We start from the raw sequence: 25,792 nt of genomic DNA on the forward strand, positions 1-25,792 counted from the left end.
TGAACCCCCGTCTCTACTAAAAATACACACCCACAAAAAAAAAAAATTAGCCCGGCATGGTGGCGCATGCCTGTAATCCTAGCTACCAGGGAGGCTGAGGCAAGAGAACTGCTTGAACCCAGAAGGTGGAGGATGCAATGAGCCAAGATCGCGCCACTGCACTCCAGCCTGGGTGACACGAGTGAGACTGCATCTCCAAAAAAAAAAAAAAGAAAGAAAAAGAAAGAAAAGAAAAATCCTACAGGGTACATCTTTTTTATCCTGAGTCAGTGACCCAAGCTGATGACAAAGCAGTGGGAACAGCTACCAGGGGTTCCTACCCACCAGGCAACTTTTAAGGGCTACACATGGTTTGTCTGGTAACTGCCCGTGGAGAACTCGTCACCATATATATGCCGAGTAGAAGGTGTGATTAATGTGCTCTTAAATATTATTAGCATTGTTGCCGTGATTTTGAGGAAAGTTTCCCAACACTAACGAGGGACTGATTTTTCAAGCCCTACACAAACAGGGAATCTAAGAAGTGGGTATATGGGGCCAGGGTATTTAAAACTCTAAGGAGTTCCAGAAAATGCACAATTTTGGTCTCAGATTCATTTTCTCACTGGTTGGCGTTGTAACACATCTAGCCGTTGAGGGAATTTCTGCCAGCTGCCGCGGCCACTTTCTCTTTCCTGAACGGCACCCAAGACCACCCTCCTAAATTCTGCAGGCAAATCTCTCACTGCCCACTGGAGAATGAGCCATCCTACAGGCGGACGCCCACTCCTCTCCACTTCATGCAACATGTCATCCCCTCCCCTCACAGGTTCCCGATGCCTCCTGTGCAGGAGGAGAAGCATCTGTATTTATGCCAAGGCTTAGTGACGTCTGCGATGTGCCAGACGCTGGGCGGAGTGCTTTTCATTATCTGTCTTAATCCTCACCACGACCCCGCTTAACCCAAAAGGCAGATGAGGAAACTGAGGCCTGGGGCAGTGAGGAGATCAGTCCAGTGGAAGGCCACAGGCCTGGCTTCCTGCACTGTCTTCCTCCCCCAGGTCTGGGACATAAAATCTGACTCCAATGCCTAGCCGTCAGGTGACTAATGGAGGAAATGTGAGCATCCTCGTGTAGCCCACCACAGTCAGGTGGGCCCTGACATCTGTAACAAGCCTCACTTGGGTGGGACAGTGGCTGAGGCCCAGACCACAGTGGCCCAGGCAAATGCAACCTACGAAAGGAGAAGCGAAGCTGACTAAGACCAGTGTTCTTGAGGGTGAGGAAGGAAGAAAGGAGGTGGGTGGGGCTGGGACAAGGAATTCCCATACAGAGGGCTCCCTTCCTTCCCTGCCCACCCCTTCAGAGACAGGGCTGAAGATGCCTGACCCTGAACCAGCCCCAGCCCGGGCCCTCTGCAGGAAATCCCCATCAGCCCTCCTACACCTCACGGGCCAAAGGCAGCAGGTGCCGGGGTGACCATGATGAATGCTGTGTCTGGATGGGGCCCTCACCCCCCAGGCCTGGGACCAGGATAGGATACACTCCTGCAACAATGCTCCTGTGCTCCCTGGCACTCAGCAGGTACCAGCTACACCGGCAGGCGCTTCCTCCTCACTGGGGTCCTAGGAGATGCCAGAATTGAGCCACTGGATAGACAGCAGACTGAGGATCAGCCACGCAGCACAGCCTTGCCCCCATCACATCACGTCACCTCCCAGCCCCCAGGCTAGGGGTTCTAACCACTGTCCCGTCACCTGTGGGGAACAAATGGGGAAGACCTAAACAGCCAATGGCATGACCTGGTGACAGCCGTGAGGAGGCAAGGCCCAGAGTTGGTTTTTATCTCTAGCATCTGTTGGTAGGAAATACAGCTCCTCATCTCTGTGCCCATAAGTGGTTCTGAGCACAAGCTCAGAAAGGCCTGGATATGAATCCACACTGCACCCTGGGCAGGTCACCTGGCCTCTCTGGACTCAGTTTTCTCATCTGTAAAATGGGGCTTGGCATGATGGGAGTTTAATAACTGTAGCCTGTTAGGATTCCTTTGCCACTCAGGGAGTTGGGGAGGAATGCAAAAGAAAAGCTTTCAGAAAGTGAACACCAGGCCTGGGTCACCCAGGGGCCCAGGCCTCCACACCTCCTCGGGCTGGCCCCAGCTGGGCCTGTGCCTTCCTGTTGGAGTGACCTATGAAGGCCTGGAGAACAATGCCTGGGAGAAGGAGGAAACAGAGTCTCCCTGGACCAGGACATAAATCGTGGCCTGCCCAGCTCAGGGAGCCACTGACATGCCCCATGCCCTCCCACCTGTGGCAAGCTGAACCTTTACCTTAGGACCCCAGCACCCTGTCCTAGGGGACAGCCTAACTTGCCCTAACCTATGGCCCGGGGGTTCTAAAGCAGAAGAAAAGTTTCTGCTGTCTTAGAAAGGGCCAGAACATAGAGAAGGGAAACAGGCATTCTCTCAGATGCCTTAGGCTCAGATGAAGCACCGTTAGTTGCACATCTACTACGAGCTGTCAGATCCCAGCCTGTCTGTGCTCCACACCCTCCCCTGGCTCCCGGCCACACTTTAGAGTGGAATCTAAACTGCTGATCTGACCATGCCTACAAGCCCTGAGCAGTTGGGCCCCTGCCTGCCTGAACTGTCTCTCGCCTCTCACCAGCAATGCATTGTTCCTAAAATAGGCCAGCTCTGTCCTGCCTCAGGACCTGCCCTCACTGTCCCCTTGCCCAACCCACTTCCTGCCGAGCTTGACACAGCTGGCTCCAGGGTGCCGGAGCCCATTGTTAAATATTCAGGAATTCTGCAATCCAGCTGACGGCTGACATCACTTTGGTGGCTTGAAATTGGGGAGTATTTACACCATGGGAATCAGCAGATGCTGCACATCAGAGCATTTATTTTTCTCTCCCCTACCCCAGAGAGCCAGATGTTTAAAAGTAGAGTCACCAGAACACTAGTGGCTGGCTCCTCATCATCACTCAGGGGGTTCTGCTTCACCGTCACTGCCTCACAGAGACCTTCCTGGTGGCCCAGACTAGGAACTCTCACACACACACCCTCCTCTGATTCTCTGCGTTCTTCTCTGTTGTCTGTCATTCTGGCCCCCTCCTAGAATGCAAATTCCATGAGGGCAGGGCATTGTCTGTCTTGCTCCCCACTGCATCCCACCACCTAGAACAGCATCTCCATGTGGTTAAGTGCTTGGGAGTGTTTGTTGAATGAATAAATATGCCAACACTCTCAAAAATAGACTATACTGTCTAGCAAGTTTGAGTATTATTTTTTTCTTTGAGACAAGGTCTCACTTTGTCGCCCAGGCAGGAGTGCAGTGGCGTGATCACGGCTCACGGCAGCCTCAACCTCCCAGGCTCAGATGATCCTCCCACCTCAGCCTCCCAGGTAGCTAGGACTACAGGTGTGTACCACTATGTCCAGCTAATTTTTTGTATTTTTTGTAGAGATGGGGTCTCACTCTGTGGCCCAGGTTGGTCTCGAACTCCTGGGCTCAAGTGATCCATGAGCCTTGGCCTCCCAAAATGCTGGGATTACAAGCATGAGCTACCATGCCCAGCCCTGAGTATTATTTTGAACGTAACCTCAATCACTTACTGTAGTTCAGAGTTTCTCAATCTTGGCGCTATTGACATTTGGGGCTAGAAAGGAGAGTAATGAGGCCTGTCCTGTGCATTGTAGGATACTGAGCAGCATCCGTGGCCTCCACCCATCAGGGACCCATAGCATTCTTCCTCCCTGCAACCATGACAACCAAAGATGTCTCTAGACGTTGCCAAGTATGCCCTGGGGGGCAACGTTGCCCTTGGGTGAAGAGCATTCCCACTACCCTGTGGGAAGGGTGTTACTCTTCCCAGTTTGTAGCCAGGGACACTGAGGCCCAGAGAGGAACTGAATATGGCCAAGAGTCCTACGTGGGAATAGAGAATAGCTACCTTCCGGCTGACTCCAGAGCCCATGCTCTCACCAACCTGTCCAGATGCTCAGGCCCCACAGCAACCCTCTGAGAGGGTCCCAAGAATTATACCTATGTAACAGGTGAGGAAACTGAGGCTCAGAGAGGTGAATCACCTCCCCAGAGTCACACAGCACACAAGTGGCAGATCCAGGATTTGAACCCAGGTGCATGTCTGCCTCCTAAACCCTCCCACTGTCTCGGGGGGCAGGGACGCTCATTCACTCTCAAGCTCTCTTTCTCTCTCTCTCTCTTGCTCTTGCTATCTCTGTTCAGCCTGAGCCTGACAAGTTTCTGAGGCCCCACCTGAGGTGCCAGTCGCAGGGGTTTAATTTTTCTATTGCTGGCTCCCAGGCTGTTTATGGTTGACTCGGGCTCCTGGCAAAAATAATCAGGAGCCGGGGACCAGCTCACCTCATGGATTCCCTCCACAAGAAGGCCTACCATTACTCATGCATATCAGGGAACTGTTCCTTAGGGGCACAGGGAGAGCTGTCGGGTGGCAAAAAATACCTTGGCACTACCATCCCGCTGCTAGGAACCTGTGCCTGATGGTGGCAGGCTGTGACCAGACCACAGGGTCTGACTGCCCTGAACAAGGAGAAGGTCTGCACATATAATCTTCCCCTCCCTTCCCCGGCCCCACAGCAGCCCAATAGTAAGGCCTGAAATTGCTGATGCAGGGGCAGTGGGTTCCAGCCCGGCCCCACCCTATGACATGGTGACATTTACTGAGCAAGTCCCCAGTGCCAGGCCCGGGGCTAAGTGCCTGAAGTACAGCCTGGCACTGTTTCCCCTCCAGCCTGCACCACTTGCTAGCCAATCTGTGCCTTTGGTTTCCTCATCCCTAAGATGGGACAAACAATAGCGACAATGCCACCATGCACTTCCTAGGTTCACTGATGCCCTACATATGAACCACCTGGTATATAGTCAGTGCTCAGTAAAACCTGGTGCTGGCATAGTACTTTGTCTGTGTTAAGCAGGCTACTGAGTGTCAACTCATATATTTATTAACTTGCTGAATCCTTCTAGTTCCATGAGGTAGGAACTATTATTATTCTCTTTCACCGATGAGGAAATGAAGGAACAGAAAGATGAAGTCACCTGCCCAAGGACACACAGTTAGGAACTGGAATTGCTGGGGTTTGAACCCAGGTAGTCTGGCTTCAAAGCCTGTGCCCTTAGTCACATAATTATAATGCTAGCTAAAACATCTTATGTGGTCCTCACAATATTTCTGTGAGGTAGACACTATTTTTTTTCCTTTTTTCAATTTTATCTATGAGGAAAGAAAGCTGGGAGCAGTGAAGTGGCTTGTCCGAGGTCGCCCAGCTCAGAAGAATCAAAACGGCAGGACTGAGGCCCACAGCAACCATCTGACAGGCTAGGATGCTACTGTAGCTTCCCCAAGGTCAAGAGTTCTCTCCTGCACGACGTCCACCTCCCCAAGAGGAAGGGAACAAGGGCTGTTGTCACCAACCATGGGATGTACGTCGTGGTGCCTTTTTTTTTTTTTTTCTTGAGACTGAGTCTTGCTCTGTCACCCAGGCTAGACTGCAGTGGTGCAATCTTGGCTCACTGCAACCTCCACCTCCCATGTTTAAGCAATTCTCCTGCCTCAGCCTCCTGAGCAGCTAGGATTACAGACATCTACCACACCCCACTCATTTTTGTATTTTTAGTAGAGACGGGGGTTCCACCATGTTGGCCAAGCTGGTCTCGAACTCCTGACTTCAGATGATCCACTCGCCTCAGCTTCCCAAAGTGCTGGGATTACAGGTGTGAGACACCATGCCCAGCCCTGTCGTGGTGCTTTTTAAAAAGGCTTGGAAGCCTCCAGTTTAAGAAGACCCAGCTCTGGCCTGCACAAGGCTTACCCAGATAAAATCAAATCCTAGCTCTCAGGTGAGGGCGCTGAGAGGCAGGAAGGGAAGGCCAAGGCCAAGGGTCAACTATAGTCCTGTCCTGGCTCTGCGCCTGTGCTGTGTGACCTTGGCCAAGTTGCCTGCCCTCTCTGGGCGTTCATTATCTCAACTGGAAAATGTTGTAGGGAAGGGGTACAAAAAACAGGAGAAGGTATTTCCCATTCTAGAATTGTACCTAAAGTTTCATGTTAGTGCCATATTGATAATGAATAACCGCAAGCATGTGTTTTAGGTATTCAGTTACTACAGTGTCACAGGGTCTGCCACTGTCAAGTCTGGATGTCTAAGCGAATATCTCCACGTACACACACCCAGGCAGGGAAAACTGGGTCAGCAGACACTGGCCCGTGGCGGCCAGTGCAACAAGCTCTCAAAGACTTTCCACGATGATGCCGCTGCAGGCTCCTGCTGGTCTGCCTGAAGTCAGCCTTCTAAGAAGTTCTGAATTTCCATTCCTCCCAAAATGGCCACAGAGGCCTTGGCAGAGAGCTGGCCCCCGAGAACTGCCCCTCAGAGGGTACTCGGGAGCTGGAAGCAGCCCCTTTCCCAGAAGTCACATAAAGGGAGCAGGACTGGGGCCCCTGGATCTACCCGGCAGTCATACAGAGGCCAGGAGCAGGGGATGCACCTAGGGGATCACAGGCATTCCCCGGGAGCAGGGAACTGAGCCCCCTCCCAGGCCAGGCCAGGACTGAGCGCACACAGCTCAGATTTCAGGACCAGTTTCTCTGTTTGTTGAAACCACCAAACACCCCCAAATCCATCCAAAATGTGGGCAAACCCAGCCTTTCTCTCTATTTCAGCCTTAATGTGGATGGACTGTCAAAAAACACAACCGCCATTACCGTCCGCTGCACAATCTAATGTCAAAAATCTCGGACGCAGAGGAGGGAAGGTAGGGGCCTGCTGAGAACTAGGACACCAGTTTTCGCAGGCTTAAAAACAGATCAATTTTACTCTAAAGTTTAAAATGAAACATGCTCTTGTTTGGGAAAAGAATTTCATTAGGGGGAAAATATAATATAAAAATACCCATTTAGAAAGAATGTGCTATTAATTCTTAGCACTCTATGCAGAGGGGAAAATTGCATTTTTATCTAAATGGTTTTTCTGCATAAGCCATTTACAATATTCTTTGCCTCTCTGTAATAGGCCCTGCTACCATTAGTACTGGGACAACCAGGCTGAGGGCTGAAATCGCCCTCAAACACATTTAATACATAACCTCTGAAAATCTATTCCAACAGGGACCTTAGCAAACAGGCCGGCATTCCTTTTTTTAAGGAAGAAATAAATATCTCTGGGTCGTGGGTAGGGGGGAGTTGGGGAGTAGTGTGCTGATGCAGGAGGAAAGGACAAGATGGTTTAAGTTAAAAACAAATGGTCTGAGTCCCTTTAGCCAGATGTAAAATTGCAATCGTTTTTTGGTTGGACAATTGCAACTATTTGACCGCCTGCATCTATATAGATGTGTGTGCTGGCATCCGTCACACACACACGCGCGCGCACACACACACACACACGCACGCACACGGGTTTCCATCAAACAAGCAAACAAGGAAAGGATGAAATTTGGGATATGAAAACAAACTATTTTTAAACACTAAAGCAAACACACCAAGATAGTAATACTGCTATTTTCCCATTAAACCAAGTTTCTCTCAATTTGAAAAGCGAGAATAATCTAAACAATACTTCCAAACAAACTGCTCAGAGTCTGGGTGTTGTGGCCTCCGCCGTTCCTGACAACGGAAAAACCCCCTCTGTCGAGAAGCAAAAACACAGGCAGGGATGGGGCTGGCCGCTTCGCCACGTCCGGCCACGTCGCACCAAAGGAGTCCTCCCCCACATCTTATGCCTGGACGCTAAGACGTCTCAAACTTCAAAATGCAATACTTTTTCTTTTTTCCAAAAAGTTTTTTTTAAAGTCTTCCAGCTCTTTCTCTCTTAGGTTCCCAAAATAACTACTTACTTAATACCAAATGTTGGGGAACTAAATTAGTTCATTAAGGAAATGCAGGGGCCGTGATGGGCACCGAGCGTGGGGGTTCTTGCAATTTCGCTGCCATGAGCCAGAACGCCTCTGGCTGCTCTCTTCCGGCGTTACCTAGTCCATAAATTATTCCTTTAAAACCAGGAGTCTAGAAATGTCATAATTATAGCTGGTACAGGTAACAGGTGTGCCCCCCATGGCCCCTCCCAGACCCACCACGGCCATCCAGACAAGCCTCTGGAAGATTTAGTGGTCTTGCCTGGGGTGTCGTAATTACCGGAAACGACTCTGGTTTTAAGGGTTAGATAAAGACCCTCTCCAAATTTAAGGCCAGACACCAATGTCCATTAGACTTTAACGGGCCCACATAAAAAAAGAAATTGTATCCTCATCTCTGCAAATGCCTGTTTCCTCAGCGCCTTCAGTTCATTGCAGACTGGCTCAGTGCCGAAAAGACTCCGTCTGGCCCTCACTCTGCAAAGGCAAGGCCTTGGTGGGAACCGTCGAGATGAGTTTGGAATTAAGCAAATGGTGGGGGATGCCGAGGACACCATTTCTCAAAAACTGTTCTGGCCGAACCCTGGCATTTTGATGGTTGTTTTTTGAGTGGAATTTTAGCCCATCATCTGAAGGCAGAGAGACAGGAAGGCTGTGGGGAGCCCAGAGAGGAAGAGGGGGGCCCCCAAAGAAGCGGGGATGAAGTGCTCGCACCATCAAAATGACACATGCTCCCCTTTAGAGACTCAGTGTTAGGAAAGGCCAAAGCTGAGGGCTGTTTTGCTTTGTTTTTCCTTTTCTCAGCTTTCGAGATTTATGCATACTTTTTCTTCCTTCTTTGGAAGTCAAACGATGCATTTCTTAAAAGTTAAACACACACACACATCCTCCTACCACCACCACTACCATGTGTCAAGTAAGCGGCATAAAAGGTGCTGCAAAGAGGTTGAATATTCCCAATTGTCCACTCATGTGCAGAGACCTGGCCCACACGAGTGTTCAACTCCCAGTCAATTAAGAATTAATGCGTGGAAACTCTCAAGGTCCGAGAACCAAGGCACCAGAAGGAAGCGCGTGTTATTTGGCTGTCTCCAAGGCTCTGGGAGGCTGTGTTTGCTCAACGACTGGGCTTTTTCTCCCTCCTCCTGGACGAGTGATGGTAAAAGGCACCACTCGCCCCCTCTTCCTGTCCTGGGGAGGTGATGGGAACCTAGCCTACTGGTGACCATTATTCTACGCCAGGCAATGGGGCCCTATTAATGCGTGTGCGCATGCGTGCACAAACACACACACACACACACACACACACACACACCCCTAATCCCAGCAAAATGCTTCACAGCCGCTGAGCACAAAATAAATGCTTATTAACTAAACTGACCCAAAATAGTGAAATGTACAAGTAAATTAATCATGCCTTTCCCGGAGGCCTAACAGGATTACAAATTCGGCAAAAATTGACCGCACGGAGATCAATACGCGTCTACTTCAGACTGAACGAGGCCAAAACTTTGTATGAGCTTCTTCTTGGGGGAAAAATTATTTTTTCATTTCTTATTAAGACTTCTCAGGCCTATGTGGTATGTGTGCGCGTGCACGTGCGTGTTTGCACGCAAGCAAAGCCTGGCAAAAGGCATTCAAAGCTTTCTGCCCAGACAATTTAGAGAAATAGTCATGGCATAAGGATCGTGAAATTGCTCCTGTTCTAAAAAGCCAAATTTTGATCCGCAGCCTCCCTTCCTTCAAATACTAAACAACTGCCAAAAGTTACATTGCAGGGGATGAAAATGACCAATTTGTTTTTAGCCAAATAGTTCTCGCTGCAAAAGCATTAAGGGCTTCTGAAGGCTGGACCTGGGGTCTTCTGGAAGGGCAAAAAGAGGAGACTCTTAATTTCTCCAGCTCCTTTTCACACTTGGCTTATCTCAAGTCAGGGAAATCTTCCTCTTGCTGGATTTGTCACTTACTTTGGTCCCCTTTTTCCCTACCATTCAGAAAAATGACAAATATATATATTGTGTGGGAGGGCATCACGGAGCACGCTTGCATTTCAAGGCATTGGGACCTGCCTACAAGGTCTGTGAAAGCCAAGATCATCCCTGAAGGGTCTTGCTAGGAGGGAAGTCTTAGTGGCCACCTTACAGGATGACCAGGGGAAAGGTCACTCCCTTTTCCCACCCCCATCATCCCTCTTTTATGGAAAGATCTGGGCCTCAAGGGACCAGCTCCTCTGCAGGCATTGGCCACAGGCACGTCTGGGTCTTGACCTACCCAGGGCCCATCTGGGTCTTCATCCCCTTTGAGCCTGCCTCGGCCACTAACTCAACAGAAATGGGTCCTGACTGCTGCTAACAGGCCCACAATGCGCTCATCCAGTCTCAGGCTGGTCCTCTGGATCTATTTCCCCCACACATGTGCAGTGATGTGGGAGCCCCGGGCCCCAGAGGGAAAGCCTGGGCAAGAACCTTCTGTCCTTTGTGATGGCCGACACTAGCTGCCAAGTAATTCATACACCGTCAGCTAGCCCAGGTGATGCTGTTATAAATGACTTCCACATTTATGAATTATTTTCCACTCGCAAACCCCACGAGTCAGTAAACGACACTTCAACTCATGTCGGTGCATTTCTCCCTGCCCCATCCGCCCCTCTGCCATGCCCCTATCCTGAGAAAATACACTACACCCCAATTTCCATCTACACTTCCTCATTGGAGGTGCTTCTCTCTCTGCCTTCTGATTTATTCGGAAATGAGGACCTAGAGTGTCCACATTAGGATCGGGGCCCTACAATTTAAAAGGACGCTTTCAAATAGCACACAAGGACCAGGAAGAACCCACTAACTTCTCAGCAAATTCTCCACCAACCCCTGCTTTCTCTGGAAGACTGAGCTTTGGGAATTTCAAAGCAGACTAGGTTTTCTGCCGACTTCCCCACCTCTTCTCTGATCATAAGATGGTCCCTCAGAAGTATTTTACTCCTGGTGGTCGCCGCCAATCACTCAACAATGCTTATGTTCCAAGATCCAAGGGCGTCTGAAAACACTGCTTCACAGTAACTGAAAAGGGTCATATCTTTTTTTTTTCTTTTTGACACCTCACCCTGCCCTGAATGACTGGATGAGCAAGAAGCTGCATGTGTGTGTGTGTGTGCCCGCGCGCGCACTCGCGTGTGTACACACGTGCGCATGCGTGGAGGGCTTCACTTATTAACTGTCATCTCACGTTCCAGGAGTTCCCAAATACAACCAAGAAAACCAGACCAGGCACACTGGGGCCCTCAACTTTCACGCAGAGAGATTTCTCCCAGTCATACCATGAAAAACGAGTGGCATCAGAAAGACCGCCGCCCCCCAGACGATGTCACTCCAGGGAAATTTTTGTCCCAAGTGTTGAGATGAAACAAAACCATCATGCCCAAAACTCTTTAAATTCTTCTCAGCACTGAGAAGAAAAAAACTACTTTTCAATCCTCACAGTTGAATGCATCGACGGGCCACTTAGTTCTCATGAGTCAGGCTGCTCGAAGAGCGAGCAGGAAAAACAAAGCTGCCAGAGTCTCTTGTCTCAGCACCAAAGTTAGTCCACATTTCCTCCAAAGACATGACCATGGCCATATACTTCTGAGTAACTATGGAGATTGTTTTTGAGACATGCAGGATAAAAATAAGACCTGGTTCTCTTGTGGGTATCCTTGAAGTCCCCAACTTTCCAAAGATCTTCCATAGCAATGGGTCCCAAATATGCCCTCGCCAAAGGGTCTCCCTGTTTCCCTAAACTATTTCCCAACACACCTTCCATCTCCCAAACCAAATACCGGCACAGGTAAGTCAGACTGCAGCCCAAGAAACCAGAGATAGACGGAAGGAGCAGAATCCTAGGAGCAAACATTTTGGGGGAGTCCAAGATTTTCCACAGAGAGATCAAAAATGGGAATAAGATGGAAGCTTCTGGTCACATAGTTGATCCTATAAACGCCAGGGGAAGTAGGGCAAGGTGAGTTCGCTGGACTTGGAGCTTTCAAGATGAGAACACGGAAACACGATTTCCCTCAACAATGTGAGTTTATATGGGAATGTTTATTGGGGAATTTTTTCTCCCTTTTTGGACAAGTCCATTCCATGGAAGATGTTCCTTCTGGGACATTCACAGAGAGTCAGCATGTTATTACGAATGCTCTAAGACCTCCAAACTGCTAGATTCAACTGCCTTATGTTTAAAGGGCATTTGGATCCCTACGATGATGCGTAAATTGTGAAAAGATACGCATGCAATCACTATAAAGTTCTCTCTGCTCCGGCTTCACAAGGAAGCGGTGATTATGAAATCACACCAGCTTTCTCAGCCGAGAGAGAATGACAATTTGGGATGCTGTGGCTATGACAAGTCCTGACTCAGGAGGTACCCAGGGTGCCAGTCCAATATGGTCTTGTCAGGTCCAAACTGGAAGCTATCAGGAACCCAGCTTCAACCCCTTGGATTTCAAGACTGGGGGAAACCCATGGCCGTTTCTCCCCTCCGTGCCAGGGGCAAACACCGTGTTGGGAGGAGACACTTCACTGGCTGCTCAAACCTCAGAGGCTGCTGATTAAAATGCAGGCCAGCACACAAAGCAGGTCTCAGCATCCTATAATAATTACATCCTGAGAACATGATGCCTTTCAAAAGTCCCTACCCGCGCAAGTAAATGAAACTTAACTCTGCTTCTCGATCCTGGTCACAAAATAAGTTTGGAGGTTTTGCCCCCTGAAGCGCACACTTGCAGGGTATCATCTCACCCATGCTCTGCAAAGCTGCTGATCACCCAGGTGAGGCTGTGTGCTGTCCTGTCATTGGAAGATGGCAGGAAATGACCAGGGCCACCTTCATGTGGGGTGGTCCATCGGGCACAATGTGCCAGGATCCCAGAACCATCTCTCCCTTTGGGTCCTGTTCACAGTTTCTCGGGGCCTTGGGTGGCTCTGAGCTGGGGACTGTGGCTGAGCTGTTCTGCATCAGGACACAGAGGGTCCCTGCAGGCAGGGCCATGACTAATTTGAAAGCCCAGCGTCGTCTCCGCCACGTCGTTGGTACAAAAAGATTACAATAAAGGCTAGGAATTTCCATAAATGAGAAGCAGTGTTCGCTTCCCACAACTGGTGGGGGTAGATGCAGGGGGGAGTAAAGAAGGGGAGGGGGCACTGATTCAAAGATTCCTCTCCTGGCAGGAAACTGGTGTTAGCTGAACTCAGCCAGAGAGACACCTCCACGCACGCTCACGCACGAAACCCAGCGAGGGGCGACGTGCGTCTGCTACTGAAATACTCCAGATCAAAGTCACCCACAGCCCAGGAGGCCCGGGAGGCTGAGATTTCGTAATTAGGATCTTCAAAATCCTCCCTCTATTTTTAGGACTCACGCTCATTCAGTCCTTTACAGAATCAGAACCTGTCAGCTAAGGCCATTGAGACTGAAGGGTGAACTCCTTTCCCTGCTCGCCTTCAGAAAGCAGATTAAGGGTAAACTGGAGGAGTGACTCCAGATTGGATGGAAATACACTCGGCCATGCATATGTATATATGCGGATGCTGGGATGGGATGAGGGGGAGAGAGGGGGGCTTCTTCCCATGCTGAACTGCATGGGGCCCTGCTTTGCTCCCCTGAGATACAGACCCAGAGCTTCCACCCACCTCAGCTGTGCTCTTTCGAGCTGGTCCCCAGACCACTTCATTTGGCTCCAGTGTGTGTGAGAAGGCGAGGAGGCTTGAAAAATTTCCTCCAAATGTCCCTCTTCTCAATCACGCACTCATGTATACATCAACATCTCCACCAAGAGCGATCAAATCCCACACTCAAATCTGTCCACCCAAGACGCGCCTAAATATAGACACCATCCTAAAACAAACACATCGTCGGCAAGTCAAAATCCTGACTTGAATCAAAATGATGAGGTTGGGCGATCCCGGCCCCTCCAGACCAAAGAACTGGGTGGAACAAGCAGTGGGCAGTGAGAAAAGGACAGAAGGTGAACCCCCACCCCCTCCGACAAACAGAGGACCCCTCTGCCATGAGAGGATTTGGTGTTTTTATGTTGCGGTGTGCTTGGGAGGCCTGCTTGCTCCCACACGCTCCCCAGACATTTGATCCTATTATATAAAGCTACAGCCTTTTAATCTCTAAAAATAACCAAACAGAGGTAAATACGGTATTCCTTACCAAGAGTATTTATCTCTCCTAAATGCTTTCGGCAAAGCTGATCACTCCCTGGGCAAAGAACACAATCCGACGTCATTGTCATTCAAGTGGAGAGAAACGGGTCACAAGTGATTCTGCTACATTTTCCAGCATAGAGTGAGTTTAGGAGATCCCGTGAAATCCCGGTGACCCACTCGAGTTGGCCCTTCCACAGTAGGAAGAATTTTCCTCCTCTGATTTCACCTGGTCCTGCCGGACTATTTATTAAAAATGTATATTTTATACCAGCACAAGGTATCAAGTAACTTCTTGGCAAGAGTAGCCACATTTCCAAAACCTATTAAGATTCTTTGTGGAAATTTAAATACCTCTGTCAGGCAAACAAAATCATATCAGGAATCATAGAATTTCATTGCTAGAAAGAGAAATTAGATTAACTAACTCTCACTCCTTTCCTAGAAACCTCAATAAACTAGAAGAACATTTCAACAGTTCCTTATTTCCGGTCTGAAGGGGCCTCATAAGAAATCTAAGTGAATACTTATTAAAGAAAGCTATACTACTTGAGGAAAGCCCTTCAATCTGCAAAAATTGCATATATATGTGAATATATAAATATATTTTGCATATTAGAAAGCAATGGCTATTTAAAATCAAAACAGCCAGAAAAACCCAGTGGTAGAAAACCATGACAAGTTCAACACTGCCAGCCTTCAGTCCCTTAAAACATCCTTGTCCTTTATTAATATTTAGTAGAAATGTATGATTGCAGATGTGTGTTAGGTTGGGGTTTTATGTCGGGAGGCGGGCAAAGTAGACAGGTTTATTACAGCCATGAAATATTAAACAAGCACCAAAGAACAGTAGTTTGATGTCCTGGGATATCCAGGGAGCAGGCAGGCCCAAACGTCAGCTGCACAAAGGGGGCCCTATCTGTTTACATTATCCCTTATTAACACCTGCGAAGTTTTGGGTTACATCTTCCGGAGGCGCAAAAGTCACATGAAGGCGTGCAACTCGTGCTGGGTAATTTCACAGGGAAACAGGATTGCAAAGCTCTTTGCCTTCCCCAGACAAGTTCGAATGAGCCTTTAAAATTCTCTCAGAAAAACAGTGCTTTGCTCTGAGGCTAGGAACTACTTGCCCCCCCCACCCCAAGTCTGCCCCATGTCTAAAGAAATTCCATGTTCAAATCATGTCTGCCTAGGATTGCTCAGTGCTGTTACTGTGTTCTGACTGCAACACTGAGAGAAGCATGAAATTCCAAAAATTTCTCTGGCATCACTGTAAAAATATCATACTTCCAAAAAGAGCAGGATTGCTTGCAGAGCGTGTACCGAGACTGCTCCCATTTCAGTGTATGTGAAAGAGTACTTCAAGACTGCCCTGAGTTTCAAGATAGAGCTACCAGGGGAAAGGAGGTTTGGCAAGGATACATGTATTACAGAATACAGTTAATTCAACTTTTGACAATTGTAAGGGGCAGGAGGGGAGAACACGCACTTTTTCCAACTTCCTATGCGTTATCTATAATCTATCATTATCTTTCCTTCTCTGTGTTGAAATTCTTCCATAACCACACACCTATTACAAAGATAGGTGGATGATTTTGCAAACTCTTTTTAAATTCATGTAATTCTCACCAATTTAATTGATGTTTGAAAAGGTCCAAACTCAGGCTGGGTTTGTTGTATTTTTTTTTTTTTTTCCTTTTCACAATCTCACCCTTCCCCCACCACAACTTTGTACAAATAAAGCCTCATGATCAGAGGTGAAGTTGCATTATATAAAAGTTGTTGGGTGGGTTGATTAAGAAGTCAAGAGAAGCATGATTTGGAGAGACTAGCTAGATTTCCTGGTTTAAAAAATCATCATCCCATGTGATGTTGGCCTAGACTTTGAGAGAACGACAACTTGCCAGTCAAGTTCCCTCCCCTCCAAAGGACATCTCAAGCCCATAAGACAATCTGGGCACGTCCCAGTGGCTGCACGCCTTGTGCAGTTCTGAAGACTTATTCGTTCCCTCCAATCCGAGCACGGATCATTTTGTTAAATGTCGACTAGTATTTTGTCATTGGAGCGAAGAATTTCAGAAACGGTGTTAATATTTAATCACATTAGTACTGGCATGTTTTACAGCGTGACAAAATAAAATATCATTACAAAAATGGGCTTTGCCTGCAAGGGGGGTAGAAAAAAAAATGCTGGGGCTGGTACCTAGAGAAGGTCTATTCGAAACCATTGGACACCACTGCTCAAGGCTAATGGGACCATGAGCATGTTTTTAAAGGAAAAGCAGAACATTTTGCTATGTTTTTTTTTTTTCCTGTCTCTATTTCGAAGTGGCACACTTCACTCTGATTTTCAGCCAGGGGACTCAGGGGCCTGTAGAAAGCTCTGTGTACCTATTTATACAACATGTGCAGATGGAACTACAGGGTGCTATCATAATGAAAAGTTTAATCATCCTTATTTACTACCAGTGAGGGAGCAGGATTCAGATGCAGATACCTTATAAAGCCTTAACTAGCAACCCCAAGGCTACAGAAGCTTCCAGTGACCTCAATTCGCTGCTTTATCGAGGAAACTGTCCTTCCCATACCACAGAGTAGAAAACAAAGGAGGTCAAGTGGGTGTCCCTGTTGGTGCTTATAAGGCAGCCAGCCCTGCTGGTCCCTGATGGAATCCCTGTCGTCCTGCGTGCAGGGGAGGGCTTCCTTTAGCTTACAGGGGAAATCAACCCTTAAGTGACTAGCATCTGTTTCCAAAAAATATTTTCATTCATCTGACTGTGATGATGACACAAACAAAACATTTCTTTGGTGACATTTCTGCATTCACAGCCTGCATCTTCATCTCTAAAGGAAGGATTGGAAAGGGGATGGGGAGAGGCATTTTCTAAAAATCTCATGAAAATGACCCTATACCTGTCCACCCAGCCTATGAAGGCCCTTTAAAAGACTTGAAGATGAAGTGCTACTGTTTTTCTTTAAATTGATTCTTTAAATCAGGGTTTTGTTCCTTTTTTTAACTTTTCTCACCTCATTTTGGCCAATATGTTCTTAATTACTAGGGGTGGGTGGAGGATGAGAAGGGGAAGGGGGAGGGTCAGCCAGGGCAGGCCAGGTAGAAGTGACAGGGGCTGAGATTTGTGCTAACCAGCTATCGATCGATTGGGCCAGATCGAGATGTTGTGTACAAGAAAATCAAGGGGTGGGGGGAGCAAGCAGGATGCTGTGTCCAACTCGATTTTAAAAAGGGGGAAAAAGGGGAGAAGAAGCTGAGGGTCCCAAACTAACCAATTTATGGCCTTGCCTGGGAGAAGCCTGGAGAATGCTGATGCTGGCCGCAGCGTCTGCTGTGCATGCTAAACACCCGGCTTCAAATGAGAGAGTGCGTCCCGGGCGTCCTGGGCTGGGCAGTAACCGCGGAACAAAGAGAAAAAGCAGAGAGGCCGCATTCATGAATTAGAAAACCTAAGCGGGAAAGCTATGCGGGATGGGCGCCTTGAAAGCCCCAAGTTTTGAACCACCCAACTCCCAGCCCACTCCCGCCTCCTCTCCTCTTACCTCCCCCAGCCCCCATGCCATTCTCCTAAAACCTACGCTCACCTTAAATCCAGGGTCAAGACATGGCAGGATATGGGGAGGATGAGAGAAACGAAGGCAGAGGAGGAAAGAACTGTAAAAGAGGGCAAGAATCGCATCGAGGGGGGACACATTTTTAAAAACAAGGTTAAAATGTCAGCCACTGGTTCCATGGTGATAGTCTGTCTAGGGAAACCAAGGAAATTCAACTATAGTTTAAAAGAAAGAGGTAGAAAGAAAAAAATGATGTTACCTGATTTTAAGAAGCCATTAGATATATAGAGATACATATATAGACACACATACCTATATAGACACCTATATATACGCACACACCTTATATATATATATACATTTTAAAGCTCCATTCAGATAAAATAAATATCTAAGGCAACCCAGTCATCCTTAGGTTAGAGAACTGTTATTACTTTAACTGGAATGGCAGCCCATTTACTAACCCCACCCCTCCCACCTTAAAGGCCTCCAGGCCTGGTGGGAAGGGGGTGTTTAGAATGCAAACGAAAGCTGGGACAGGACATCTGTCACCAAAGCCAAGCGAGATATTGACAAACACGGATCCTTTGTGTCTTAAGAATATGTATCCATATCTCCATACACAAATGATGTCCTGACTGAGTGGTCTGGTCTCTGCCAAGCCGACCCCACCCCAGCATTCCCCCTCCCCAACCCCACCAAATGTCAAGGAGGTGCACCCTGAAAAGGTTCCCTGCCTCCTCAACCCCCACAGGTCTCCAGTTTTTCAATGAAACGCTGATAGTTAAGAAGAGACAAAATAGCTATTCATTAGGAACAAATGTCAAATTAGGCGTTGCCTCTGAGTGATGCTGCTGACACCAGGGCTGGTAACTTTTTTTCTAAAGATGCTGGCACCTAAAAGAACTAGAGCTAGAGGCGGACTAACTAGGAAAAGGTGGGAGGCGTTAACACAACTTCCCAGGTGTCCTGCCAGGGAAGGCAGCACACAGCTGCTAAAAAGTGGAACCTGCCTAAATGTTGAGGGTGGGGAAGGGTCTTAGTGTGAAAGGGAAGGGGCAACTCAGCTAAAACTGGGGGTGTGGGGGAGGTTGCGCGGTGTACTCTACAAGATTCCCAAAGGGCTGCCATCTAAGTTTTTACCACCCTGTAGCACTAGAATCTACCTGGCAGCATGTGGGGGGCTTGGGGGCAGTGGGGGGGGGTGGTCTGTCCTCACAGCCCTTGGTGTAGGCAAAGGTGGGATAACCAGCTCCTAGTTGGGGATTAGGAGGGTCTGTGCCCTCCAAACCTCAAAGGACCCCAAGGCGCGAAGGCTAAGGCCTGCCCTGGGGATGGGGCGGGTCACCCGGGAAGTGAGAGGAAAATGGGTGCGCATATACCTTCTTTGCTGTTGGGGTTCTGGGGTTTGGCCTTCTCCCAGGGCGCCAACGTCTTGTCGTCGTCCGCGCTGTCCACCAGGGCCTTGTCAGCGGGCATGTACCAGGCAGCGCTGTGCTCTGCCATCAGCGAGTCCAGGTCGATGGTGCTCATGGCGCTCTTGACTGCCTCGGAGCAGCAGCTGCCCAGCTCGCTGTCGCCATTCTGCGCCCCTGAGGCCCCGACGGCGCACTCACCCTTCTTGCCACCCTTCAGCCCCAGAGGCTGGTCCTCGGAGATGCTGAACTGCTGCCTCTGTAGCTGAATCTGTGCCTGAAGGATCTCCAGGGGGTGGATCTCGTCGGGTGGCGGGGCGCCGCTGCTGCTCGTCGGGGTGCGGACCTGCTCCAGGCCCGGCGTGCCCGGATGGCCCGGGCCCCCACCGCCGCCGTAGCTGTCAGGGGTCGAGGTAGAGTTAGACATGATGCCGAGGCCGAGGGTGGGCGGGGGCGCCTTCGGTCCATGTTCCCCGGCGCCTACACGGGGAGGGAGTTTGGGCGAGCCGGTCACCAGGGGACTCCTGCTCGCTTTAACTAGTGCCTGGGGGTTGTCAGAACTGGACGACACCTCGTCCTCATTGGCGTAGCTCGTGCTCACCTCGTCCGAGGCGAACTCACCCACGTGTGGCGAACTACTGTCCGATTTGGCCCCACCGTCCAGGGACCCAATGAGGTCTGGCTGATCCCCCAGGAGCAATTCAGCCCCCTTCCCCCAGGATGGCGACGTGAGCGCCTTTTCATGGGGCGTCGGTGCCCCGCGCGTCTCGCCTGCGGAGCTTCCCCCGACGGCTGCACCTGACGCTTGCTGCTGCCCTGGGCTCACCCCAGGTGCGCCCCCGCTGTCCGGAGCCGCCGAGTACTTGTCAAAGAAGGTGCCAGGGCTCACGTGACCACTGTCCCTTTTTCTGCGACCCCGTCCCCGGCCGCCGCCCCCGGGGACCGGCTTGCCGTCATTCCCCGACGTGGATTCCAGGGTGTAGTTGGGGGAGAGGCTGGTGCCGTCCCCCTGGGCTGGAGGGTTGGGTGGCCCCGAGGCTTTGGAGCCGCTGCTACTGGTCCCGGATGGGCCTCCGGTTCCTGGGGCCCCAGGAGCAGTCCCTCCTGGGAAGTAATCCGAGCCCGGGTTGCCGGCCACTGCCGCGCCATCGGTCTCGTTCTGGCTCAGTTTCCTCTTGCCCTCGGGCGGGTTCTTCTTGTTGAAGGTCACGTTGAGGTTGGGGGCCCCGAGGCTGGCGATCATGTTCTGGCAAGCGGTGGAGAGCGCAGCCAGGCAGCTCTGGCCGAACAGGTTGTCCTTGGAGCTGGGCTTGTTGAAGGAGCCCAGCGAAAGCGCGCCCAGTTTACTGGCCGAGGTGCGCTGGCTGGGCTGGAAATCAGGCTGAGGCGGGTAGGCACCCCCGCCACCGCCGCCACCGGAGCTGCCACCGCCCCCTCCCGCGCTGGGGGGTGAGTTCACGCCTGGACCGCTGTGCGGCGTGGCCTGCCGGCTCGCTGCACCAAACGGAAAGCTCGGCTGGCCCCCGAGTGCAGACGTAGCGAAGTCCGGCGGGGGCCGGCGCTCGGAAGCAGCGCCGGGGAGCCCCACGCCCGCCCCGGGCGACTGCAGCTGACCCAGGCCGCCCAGACTGCCCCCGAACTGCAGGCCTGGTGAGGGCAGCGCGGGCACGTGGCCCTCTCCGGGCATCCTCATCGGGTCCTGCAGAGTGCCCCGGAACAGCACCCCCGAGCCACCGGGGGGAGGAGGGGGCGCCAGGCTGGGGTCGTGCGGGCCACAGTCAGCGGGCAGGCCCGAGCCGCCCATCCTACGGGGCAGCAGGTCTCCGGGCGGCGGGTGCGGACCTGAGAACCACGCGCTCTCTTGCGCCAAGTGCGGCGCCTGCTGCTCGAAGGTGCCCAGACGCCCGGCGCCCGTGCTGCCGCCTTCACGCTCAAAGTTCGGCTGAGCCAAGCCTCCCACCGGGCCGCCATGCACTAGGCCGCCCTGGCTCACGTCCCCGGGGTGGCCTAGCTGAGCCAGGTTGGGCTGGCGCAGCCGCTGCTGCTGATTCCGCGACGCCATCTGCTTAATCATGAGGGCCGCGTTTTGGCGCTGCTGCTGCTGCTGCTGTTGCTGTTGCTGTTGCTGCTGCTGCTGCTGTTGCTGCTGTTGCTGCTGCTGCTGCTGCAGGGACTGGTGGTCCGGGGCCGGATGCTGCAGGGGCGGCCCCGAAGGGAAGCTGTCGGGCACAGGCGGTGTGAACTCGCCGGGTAGGCCTGGGTAGGCGGAGGGGGAGAGGTGGTTATCCAGAGCGCCGTTGTGCATGCTGCCGTTCCACGAAGCGCAGCGGTCCACTCCCGCGCTGCCCGGGAAGTCGAAGCGCGGCCTCTTGGCCACGTTCATGTAGGGGGGCGCGTCGAAATGCTGCAGCCGCTGGTTGGGCGCCTGCTGCGGAGGAGGATGCTGCATGCTGAAAACAGGCTCGGAATAAGGGTGCATGCTCCGGTTCTCCAGCCGGTGGATGGGATACTCGAATTGCGCGTGCTGGCTGGGCAGCATGGGGCCTCCGTCCTGCAGGCCGCCGCTGGGCGTGCCCGCCTCGCCCTGCTGGGGCCGAGGGAGCGCAGGCGGGCACGAATTTTGTCGGACTAGAAGCCCCGGTGGCGGCGGCGGCTGCTGCTGTGGCGGTTGCTGCGGGGGCTGCTGCTGAGGGGGTGGCGGGGCCTGCTGGGGAGGCTGCATTAAAGGGTGCCTGGAGCCCACTGAGGGCTCCAGACCCACAGGCATCTTTCTGGCCCCACCGAACCTCTCAAAGAACACACCATGCTGCTGCTGCTGCTGCTGCTGCTGGGGTTGCTGCTGCTGCTGCTGCTGCTGCGGCTGCTGCTGCGGTGGCTGGGCGTGCATTTTGGACAAGCCCACCATGCCCGCAGCCCTGGGCATGGCCGAGGCGCCCGGGAAAGCGCCCCCGGGAACCTGGCGACCCGCTGCATAATGAGGCAGCTGCCCTTCGGAGTCAGAGGGCGAAAACATGTCAAAATGTCCCGAGGGCCCCTCGCCCGGGTAATTGTATTCCAGCGAGTCGACGGCTCCTTGGTTCGTCACCCTCCGGGGTTCCAGACTGTGGGAATCGGAGCCGCTGGAGGAGGGCAGGCCGTGGAAGGAGGCGGCTCGGTTAGGGCTCTGGTCCAGCGGCAGGCATGGGGCCGGCACGGCGTGGCCGGAGGCACCCGAACTGTGGAAGTCCGGGAGATTCCCCGGTCGCTGCGGGCCGAAGCTCTCAGGCCCCTGGCTCTCCGCCATGTGCTCATAACCCTCGGCGAAGGGCGGCTGGCTGCCCAGGCCTCCGGCTGCGCCGCTGTAGCCGAGTAGGCGACCCCCGTGCAGGCACGAGGCCCCCGGGTCCGGGCCACCGAAGTTGCCCCCAAAGTGGGGGTGATGCTGGTGGGGATGGTGACTTCCCGGGTGGCCGTGGTGAGGCTGCTGGCCGCCAAAGAAGCCGTGCACAGGCTGCGCCTGCAGCCCCCCTGCGTGCAACTCCGAGTGGCCGCGCGTGTGGAAGCCGTAGGGCTCCATGTTCATGCCCAAGATGGGGGGCTCGCCCAGCGCGCTCATGGCAGGATCCACAGGGCCAGGGGGCCCCCCAGTGTGGAAAGCCGGGGCCTTAAAGTGGGTGTTCATGCTCAGTCCGGTCTCGTTAAAGTTCCTCTCGCCCTGGCCAGCGTTCCTGCTGTTGATCTGGGGCTCGAATTGGTCCAGCCCAAACATACTTGGCGGGGGGCAGAGGGGGATCAATAGGGCATGACAGCCTGCTCTCCGCGGCGCGCCTCCGGCCAAGCTACTCGTTCCAGCCCAGGATTGGGCGCTCCGGGACGCTCAGCACCGCGGGGGCTCAGCGCGCACCTCCACCCCGCCTGATGTGAGGGACGGGGGGCGGGTATCAGCTCCCCTCTCGAAGCTCCGATTCTGCTCGGGGAGGGCCTCTCATATCTTGGGAGGCCGCGGGGCCTCTAGGAGCCGTGTTGGGGGGCCCATGCCCCGGGCGGTTGTCACAGCCGCGGGTGGGTCTGCGGGGAGGGGACGAAGCCGCGGATGAACGCAGACAAAAAGTTAAGTGGGGGGAATAGGGAGGGAAGGGGGTTGGGAGAGCAGAGCGATCACCTTCTCAAGTCCGATTGGGTCTGTTGGGGAGCCCCCAGGACGCCGCCTGCAGCCTCCAGGAGTCCGTGGCAGAGCTGCTAAGGGCAGGGGAGGGAGACCCTTCAAAGCCACAGCTAGCGCCGGGCACCGACAGAGCGGTCCCTCCCCCCGCCCCCCGGAGTCCCCGCGCCCCGCAGCCCGAGCCTCCACCGAGCACGATCCGCTCGCACAATCCCGTAGGCTCCGGGCGAGCCGCTGCTGCTTCTTCAGCGGGTCAGAGGACTGGAGGCTCCGCTCGGCATCGCGGGTGCCGGCCCCCGAGCCGAGGACGCAGAGGGGCTAGGAGGCGGCAGGCGCCTGGGGTTGGAGCGGAGGGTCAGGGGAAAGGCGCGGCTCCTCTGCTCGGCAGCGGGTGCGCTGCGCCCAGCGCGCAGCTTCGCGGCCACGTCCGCCGCCTGCCGCTTCTGTCCTCCGCCGTTGGGTGTCTGAGTTCGCTGGAGTCTCAGCGCACCGTTGCAGGCGCGGGAGGGCAGCGAGACGAGGGGTCGGGTCCCTCCAAGGCTCCGGTTCCCTGCCTCCGCGCTGAGGTGCTTCGCGAGTCCCTCTCGGACCTGAGGGAGGGGGCGTACGCGGGTCGGGGGCCACGCCGGGCGAGCAATCTAAGGCGTTCCCGCTGCGCTCTCAGAGCCTGGAATGGGGGAGGGGGCGCGGGGGCAGCTCTGGGGGGTCTGCGCACCCCTCTCCCGACTAGCGGGGGGGCTCTGCGTGGGGCGTTCCTAGGGTCTCGGCTCCCCTCTCTGTGTCTGCCTCTCGCCCAGCGCCGGGAGAAGCAGCAACAAGTTTTGCATTTCAGCAATCAATTTCAGCCATTACATTTGCACCAATCAGCGCCGCCCAAGCTCCGGGCCCGGGGCGGGGCTCGCTCTTAAGGTGGTCCGGGGTCCTGGCTGCCGAGGCCCCCGCCACGAACCCGCACTTCCCCAGCTCTGGGGTCTCCCGCGCCCGCCTTGCTTCGGGGTCCGGCGTCAGTGCGCTGGGGGCGCGCCCTGGCCTCCGGGCGCATCGGGCTGGAGAGGGTGCAGGCGGAGGAGAATGGCGGGAGCTTGGCTTTGTTCACCCCCTTCCCATTCACACTGTTCCCAACTCCCCACCCCCAACTGGAGCGAGACCCACCGGGTGGGCAGGGGGCGGGGAGGTGGGCGGTGAGCGGTACGGGGCGCTCAGACAATGAGGTCGCCAGGCAAAGACCCTGGACTCGCCACGGAAAGTCGCCAAGTGTCTACTGCGCTTCGGCTCCGGGGTGAACACTCCGTTCTCCGCTAGCGGCGCCCAAGTTAGCCGGCCCTGGGATTTTCTTGGAGGGTAAAGCAGATGGGGAACCTCGAAGTTAGGGTTATCCTCGAGAGACCTAGGCGCTTGCTCACTCCTCCGTCACTAGGACGCTCACAATTGTTCCCCTTCCCCACTGCCTGGGGTTCCCGGTTCTCACCCGCCGGCGTGGGCTCCAAGGAGTCACAGTCACTCAGGCACTTTATGGGGGAGCACATCGGTTGAGCCCAGTAACCGGAGCGACTTGCGAGGCGGCTGGGAACCCCGAGAAGACACGCACGAAGAGGGCGCACCCGCCGGCCCGCACCTTGCCCTGGGCCACCAGGTCCAAGGCCCAGGCCCTCTGCGGGTGCGAGGTTGGCCTCCTTAAGAGATCAATTAAACTGAAGAGGCCGAGGAATGGAATTGGACTGTGATACTAAAATCAATAGGAGTAATTTAATATCTGCCCTGCTCTTTATGAAATATTTATCCTAATAATCTTAGTTAAAATGTTTAGATCTTCCCGATCCCCACCGAGGCTCAAATCTATCTTGCAATTAGAAGTTGGAAGTTAGAGGTGATGGAGGATAGAGGAGGTGTTTATTCTGTGCGCCTGTGTGCGAGTGCGCGCGCGTGCGTGCGTGTGTGTGTGCATGCGTGTGTGTGTTCCTCCCTAAAGTGTGTGGGGGGAAGGAGGGGGGAGAAGGCCTTTAATTTTCCTTGCCATAAAATAGCACGAGGCGATTTTGCTAGCAGATCCGCATTCTTAGGAGAAGGGCGAAAAAAGAACTTTCTTTGAAGTGCCCCTGATATCGCTATTAAATCTAAATAAAATTAAGCATGGTGTATAAAAATGCCTTTTCCCCCACAAAAGAAAGTGTTTATCGCCCGAGTCTGTCTAGCGTTTGCTAAATTGCGCATGAAATCTGAAATGAAATAAACGTTATAATAAAACCAACCCCTGAGCCCTTTTTATTTAAAAACCTTAGATTAAGCACTCCACCGTCGCGGGCAGGAGTTAAAAAGTTACCATGTCGTACGCGCAGATTCATTGCTCCCCGGAGTTGCGGCTAGGAAGGCAGGGCGACGTATGCTAGAACCACCCCAGAACCGACGTGCCGGGGGTGGGGGGAAATGGGCTCAACTTTGGGCTAGTGGTGGAATTCCTAAGAAATTGCCCCCACCCAAAAAAATTTTAATTAAAAATAAACAAGAAAAAGCAACAACTTTAAAACTCAGCCAGAGCAAGCTCAGATCCAAGACCTTTCCCGGGGCCTTCCTGTTGCGGATGTTTACAGACATATATATATTTTTTTCTTTTTT

At 52.8% G+C, this 25,792-nt stretch overlaps 1 protein-coding gene across 2 annotated transcripts in view; it reads right to left on the reverse strand.

The window, feature by feature from the left end:
* Positions 1–24,003, reverse strand: part of MN1 (MN1 proto-oncogene, transcriptional regulator) — a 54,104-nt gene extending 30,101 nt beyond the window's left edge. The window contains exons 1-2 of one of the 2 annotated variants that reach the window (XM_033233088.1): positions 19,006–24,003; positions 17,635–17,723 (exon numbers count right to left, since the gene is read on the reverse strand). In XM_033233088.1, coding sequence (XP_033088979.1) covers positions 17,650–17,723; positions 19,006–22,786 — 3,855 coding nt within the window. In that variant the 5' untranslated portion in view covers positions 22,787–24,003 and the 3' untranslated portion in view covers positions 17,635–17,649. Of the gene's footprint in view, positions 1–17,634; positions 17,724–19,005 lie in introns of those variants that run through there. The other variant, XM_033233087.1, reaches the window with a different exon arrangement.
* Between the last annotated feature and the right edge of the window lie 1,789 nt (positions 24,004–25,792).

This window comes from Trachypithecus francoisi, unplaced genomic scaffold (genome assembly GCF_009764315.1).
Source record: "Trachypithecus francoisi isolate TF-2019V2 unplaced genomic scaffold, Tfra_2.0 Lachesis_group14, whole genome shotgun sequence".
NCBI lineage: Eukaryota > Metazoa > Chordata > Mammalia > Primates > Cercopithecidae > Trachypithecus > Trachypithecus francoisi.